Source organism: Peromyscus eremicus, chromosome 1 (assembly GCF_949786415.1).
Source record: "Peromyscus eremicus chromosome 1, PerEre_H2_v1, whole genome shotgun sequence".
NCBI classification, from domain to species: domain Eukaryota; kingdom Metazoa; phylum Chordata; class Mammalia; order Rodentia; family Cricetidae; genus Peromyscus; species Peromyscus eremicus.
The window spans coordinates 28611472-28617928 of record NC_081416.1 but is presented as its reverse complement, the minus strand read 5'-3'; the positions used below and the strand labels follow the sequence as shown (position 1 = coordinate 28617928).

The following is a 6457-nucleotide window of genomic DNA, read 5'->3' as shown; positions in this document are numbered from 1 at the left end:
TCCTAAGAGAAGTGACTGTCATTTTGAAGGCTTTATTGAACCATTTGCTCAACGATTGTATAGCTATTTGGCAGGAAAATTGAGATATTATTTGACGGAATACTCCCAGCTTGTTTGCACTTCTGGATAGCCTGGTTTGACGTGATGTGTTTGGGTTTTGGTTTAAACTCTTTCTTCGTGTTGCAATTGTGACATTCATTTGGACTCATCCTAGTTCACTTAGCACTAGCAGATGACATGAGACCAATTAACTCTACTGTCTGAGGCTTCCACACTGTTAGGACACAACTGTTATGGAAAAACAATTCAGAGAGCTATAATTGTTAGGAAATGTCTGCTTGTAAGACAAACAAGTGTGGCTAACAACCCAGTAATCTAGGCCACCACCCCCCTTGGAAAAAATGTTTTGCCCATTCCCAGTAGGGCAACACCCAGAACTTCCTCCTATTGATAATTTATGTACTGATGGAGATAACCTTAGACCACTTTTGGATGCAATCTAAATGAGAGCCTATTTACCATCTTGCAAGTCTTTGCAAAAGTCAAGGCATACATGTTCTTAGAAGTATGGAATGTGGAAGTGAGCAGCTTGGCCCGCCGACTAGAGCAGAATTAGAAGCTTTCGCAGAGTGGTTTCCAAGATGAACGCCAGAGGCCTTGGGTCACAGCTGAAGGACAGTATTCCAGTTACAGAGCTCTCAGCGAGTGGGCCTTTTGAGAGTCATGATCTCCTCCGGAAAGGGTTTTCTTCTGTGAAAAATGAACTTTTGCCCAGTCACCTTCTTGAATTATCAGAAAAAAATTTCCAGCTCAACCAAGACAAGATGAACTTTTCCACCCTGAGGAACATCCAGGGTCTGTTTGCCCCCATGAAGTTACAGATGGAGTTCAAGGCAGTGCAGCAGGTTCAGCATCTTCCATTCCTTCCAAGCTCAAACCTGTTCCTGGATATTTTGAGGGGTAATGACAAGACCATTGGTTTTGAGGATATTCTTAATGATCCGTCACAGAGTGAACTGATGGGCGAGCTGCACTTGATGGTGGAGTACAAGCTGGGTTTGCTGTAGAGCAGGTGCTGTGCAGGAACCATGGAAGCAAACTGTGTAGCTGCCTCCCCCAGTCTGATGGACACATTAAAGTACTGACAAGAAAAAAAAAAAGAAGTATGGAATGTATAGGCTACACAGGTGTAGACCATGGTGGATGGGGAAAGAGTGGCTTCAGAGAAAAAGAGTGAGAAAGCCCAGAGTTCACAGGAAAGCATGCCCAGGCTTTGTCCAGTATCCAAAAGAAAAGAGAAAGAAAGAAAAGCATAGAAAAAAAAGAAATTACACTTTTCTGTTACAATGTGTCATGATGGAAGCCCTGTAAGCAACTGCCCAGAGAGGAGCTTCTGGGAGAACCTCAGTAAGGGGGTAATTATTCCTCCCATCTCCTCAGCAAGACTTCAAGTGAACCAGCCTGTAGACTTGAAAGCAGGTGATTGACAGGCCGAGTTGGATGACTCTTAAAAAGTGAGGACAGTGGGCCTCTCTAGCACTTTGTTTCTTCCTATTCTCATGTGGTCTTCATTTACCATGGTCTCCTATTCCTTGTTCTCCCTCTCTGTTTTTGATCCAGCTGGGATCTCCCACTCACCCAAGCTCTCTTTCCCTCAACCCTCGCCCTTCACTACCCCCACTCCTGTCCAGGCTGTTCATGTAGATCTCATTCCATTTCTCTGTCATTGGGCGATCCCTGTGTCTTTCTTGGGGTCCTGTTTTCCAGGTAGCCTGCCTGGTGATGTGAGTAGCAGTCCAGTCATCCTTGTTCCACATCTAGCGTCCTGTTATGAGTGAGTACATACCATGTTTGGTGCTAGAGAGGCCCACAGAAATCCACAAAGATACCCCCACAACAGACTGCTGGCAATGGTCGAGAGACAATCCGAACTGACCTACTCTGGTGATGGGATGGCCAAACACCCTAATTGTCGTGCTAGAAACCTCATCCAACTACTGATGGATCTGGAGGCAGAGATCCATGACTAGGCCCCAGGTGGATCTCTGGGAGTCCAATTAGCGAGAATGAGGAGGGTTTATATGAGAGAGAATTGTTGAGACCAAGGTCGGATAAAGCACAGAGACAAATAGCCAAACAAACGGAAACACATGAAATATGAACCAATGGCTGAGGGGTCACCAACTGGATCAGGCCCTCTGAGTGGGTGAGACAGCTGATTGGCCTGATCTGTTTGGGAGGCATCCAGGCAGTGGGACCGGGTCCTGTGCTCATTGCATGAGTTGGCTGTTTGAAACCTGGGGCCTATGCAGGGTCCCTTGGCTCAGCATGGGAGGAGGGGACTGGACCTACCTGGACTGAGTCCACCAGGTTGATCTCAGTCTGTGGGGAAGGCTTTGCCCTGGAGGAGATTGGAATGGGGGGCGGGCTGGGGGGAAGGTGAGGGGGGCGGGAGGGGGGAGAACAAGGGAATCTGTGGCTGATATGTAGAACTGAATTGTATTGCAAAATAAAAATTAAAAAAAAAAAAAAAAAAAAAAAGTGAGGACAGTAGAGTATAATATTTTACATATCTTATAATGTTAGGTCTTGGGGCTGGAGAGGTGGCTTAGCAGTTAAGAGCATGGACTGATCTTTCTTAACCCCTGGGTTCAATTCCTAGCACTCACATTTGGCTCATAACCCTCTGTAACTCCAATTCCCAGGGATCTGTTGCCCTCTTCTGGCCTCACAGGTACAAAGCATGCATGTTCTGCCCAGACACGTATGCAGAAAAAAAAAAAAAAAAAAAGCTAATACAAAACAAAATAAAAAAAAAAAAGAAGAATGTTAGGTCTCTATCCAAGGCCAAAAAGTTGAATTGAGATTGTATCTTTTGACTAGGAGAAAGTACGTTTGCCTTAATCTGTCTCAACAACACCCACATATCTTCAGCTTTTCATTAAAGAAATGAAACTCAAAGCCACAATACAGATCGACTCACTACAGTTTTAACTGCTATGATCAAAAAACAAAAGATAAGAATTACTGGCAAGGATATAAACAAAAAGGAACTCTTGCACAGCATTGGTGAGAGTAAAACAGCATGGAGTTGGCCAAAGAAATGAACTAGAACTGCCATTTAGTAGTGTTACTGGGCCATATGGTAGTTCCAGTCTCAATTTTTGACAAACCTTCATGCCGTAAGTACCTGATAACATTTGTCTCTAGATCTATAATAAAATCATTTTAAAAGTTAGTATTTATGCATTGTTATCCTAATAATATATTTTAAAAATAACTTTCCATTTTCTAGAAGTAAATCAGTACTTGGAGTGAGGTTTCGGTCTCAATCAATGATTTCAGGGCTGCTGATAAGCAGGTTGTAAGCAAGAGGCCCAGTAGTGGGCAATAGATTAGATCAGGGTCAACACAGCTTTACTATGCAAGTCATAATGAAATTGTAAGATTCTAATGGCCATGTAGTGCCTATTGCAACTATTCAGCTTTTATTATAGTTCACATGTGGCCATGTAAACAGGTAGGAATGGCTGTGTCGAGTTAAAAGTTTATTAACTAAAATTTGAATTTCATATAATTTTTTTCATGTCATAGATATGGTTTTACTTTTTAACCATTTACAATGTATCAAAGGATTCTTAACTCACAGGCTGTGCAAACCCAGGCAGTGGGCCAGATTTAAACCACGGCTTATAACTTGCCAGCTCCGTAGCTAGATCTAAATAGCCAACTGCAATGAAAACCATCGCTATAATTAAAGTTCCAAATAGGTGTCTTCATAAGGAGTCCCCACATATTTTCTTCCACATGACCCAGGTGTTTTTATTCCTGAAGCTCTGTACCTGTGGATTTGAGGAGGATAAGGGGACAGGAAAAGGGAGGAGAAGCAGGAACAGACAAGGCCTGTGGAGAATAAGAAGAAGCAATGAGATGGAGGCTGAGGGGCAGGTGGATTGGAGCCTAGATTTTGCACATTTTCAAAACTGTATTTGTGTTGTACTTATTTCTTTGAACAAGTGCCTTCAAGGTATATAGAATCCCCTCTACTCTGTTACATATGTTACATCTTGAAGGGGAAAACTAAATGAAAACTATAGCATACAAAAAGTACTAGCTTTGCTACTTATCTAGAATGATGAAATACAAAATCTTCTGTGTTCCTATCACTGCCTTTTTTCTTAACTCAGCAAGTGACAAATATTAATTTCAAAGGTAAAATTACCTAATCATGACTTTCCATCAAATTACCCAGAGAAGCGAATGCAGATTTTTTTATCATACACTCAAGGAAAATTTAAGGTCTATATTAAGTAATAGTACCAGGTGGGCATTGTTTATTTTGGATATTTGGATTGTTTTGACTGAATATATTCAAACTATTGTTGTTTTTATTTTTCAATAAATGAATGATAATGTTTTATTTTGGATGATATTCTAGTCACCTTTGGCTACATAGTATAATAAATAAGTCACAGTATTGTGTTCTAGTTATGACTCTGTTCCAAACCAACTGTGTACTTTTGGGAAAATTACCTCAACACTTTAAGACCCCACTTTATGCCCTCTAACATGGGCTAGCCTAGATGATTTTCAATGATTATTAACACACGTCACTCTCTAACATGGGCTAGCTTAGATGATTTTCAAAGGTTATTAATGTCTCCATTATCATTAAAATTAAATTGGACACCTTTTGGAGATGACATTTGCTAAACTATAAACTATATATCAAGGCTTTATTTTGGTGGAGTCTAGAAAACTTCATTTAAATGGTATTATTGGAATATACTCCTTGCACATCCAAAAGAAAAGAGATATCTGTAAATAAATTATTGTCATCTGTAAGAAACAACATATTTTCTTCTTCTTCTTCTTCTTCTTCTTCTTCTTCTTCTTCTTCTTCTTCTTCTTCTTCTTCTTCTTCTTCTTCTCCTTCTCCTCCTCCTCCTCCTCCTCCTCCTCCTCCTCCTCCTCCTCCTCCTCCTTCTTCTCCTTCTTTTTTAATTTTGAAGTTTCACTTGTTATCTAGACACTGAAGTAGAGGTTGCCAAGGTGATCAGGGACGGGAGGTTGCTAAGGCGATCAGGAATGCAGGAGGTTCCCAAGGTGATCAGGGATGTGGAACTTATTTTCATTAACTGACTGAAAGGTACTTTAAGGCTGAGTAGATTAGGGCTAATCATAGCATCACTTAACAGAATCAGAGGACTCTCAAGAAAATATGAGATGAAGAAAACAATTGAGACAAATGTCCCAAGAAATACATGCTTAGCTTAGCACTATTTTCCTGAATCCTATCAACATTCTCTAACCAAAATCTTGAATCGCTACTTCTCTTGGCAAAAGGCTGGAGTTATTCCTTATATTTTATCCTATGCTTCATGGCTCACAATCAAATCTCCTCAGAGGAGGAGTCTGAAAGGACATTGGTTGTCAATATAAAGTACTTTCAGGAAAGGTAATGACGTTAACAATACTTCTGTGTGACTTTTAAAATAAATAATCCTGCTTCATTATTTATTTGTGAAAGGACCCAGAGATTAGCTAATTGGACTTGTCCTTGCTCATGCTATCATGTTTTATGTGAACATATCCTTATATCTTTTCAAAGGCAATCTACAGAGGCATTAATAGTAAGTTGTTTTTTCACTAAATTGAATTATTACTGCAATTATTACTATGGTTTAGGGTGTTAATTTTGAAATGTTTTTCTCCCACCCAAATATTATCACTTAGTTCTAGGAGAATAACTCAAACTGCCTTTGTAAAAAAAATTAATTTTAATACTATTCTACGAAATTTTTCCTAACATACAGTTACATAGCCTTCACCCTTCCCCTTCCTCACTCCAGACACTCCCAAATCTCCTCCCTCCAACCCCTTCTATGCCCCCCACCTCTCATATTATTGGCCCCTTCTCTCCAAATATTATTATATACATACACATACATGCATAAACACACACACACACACACACACACACACACACACACACACACACACACACATATATATATATATATATATAAGAACATCTAATTACCATTTCATTGGCTCTTACTGACAACTCCCATGTGTTTCATCTCTCACCTTTTCTCATTGTTGGTCCCTGAAGGGTACCCATCTATGAGGATAACACATGAATAGCAATCTGCTAAATATAATCCTGATCATTATCTTTGACATCTCTACTTCCTTATTACCTCATATACAAGTCATTTTTTCCTAACGTCTGTTGGTTCTCCCTGCTAATTGTGTTTCATACCTACTTGAAGATCATGATTCTTTTCTAACTCACTATTATGTTTTCCCCAAGACTCTGATAAAAGCTTTCTGGCTGGTTCCCCTGTGTGCTCCCTTTCCATCTCTGATTCATTTCTCACAATTCAGCATGAATGAGGCTTTCAAAAACCACAGAATCGCCGGGCGGTGGTGGCGCACGCCTTTAATCCCAGCA

At 40.3% G+C, this 6457-nt stretch overlaps 1 protein-coding gene across 1 annotated transcript; it reads left to right on the top strand.

Moving 5' to 3' along the window:
- Positions 1-602: 602 nt before the first annotated feature.
- LOC131896572 (proteasome maturation protein-like) lies at positions 603-1082 on the top strand. Its single transcript, XM_059247300.1, has one exon. It carries the CDS (start codon positions 642-644, stop codon positions 1065-1067), a length of 426 nt encoding a protein of 141 aa, XP_059103283.1. The 5' UTR covers positions 603-641; the 3' UTR covers positions 1068-1082.
- The last annotated feature ends 5375 nt before the right edge of the window (positions 1083-6457 follow it).

Coding starts and splice junctions, on each gene's coding strand:
- LOC131896572 (XM_059247300.1), top strand. CDS start 642: ATGAACGCCAGAGGCCTTGGGTCACAGCTGAAGGACAGTATTCCAGTT.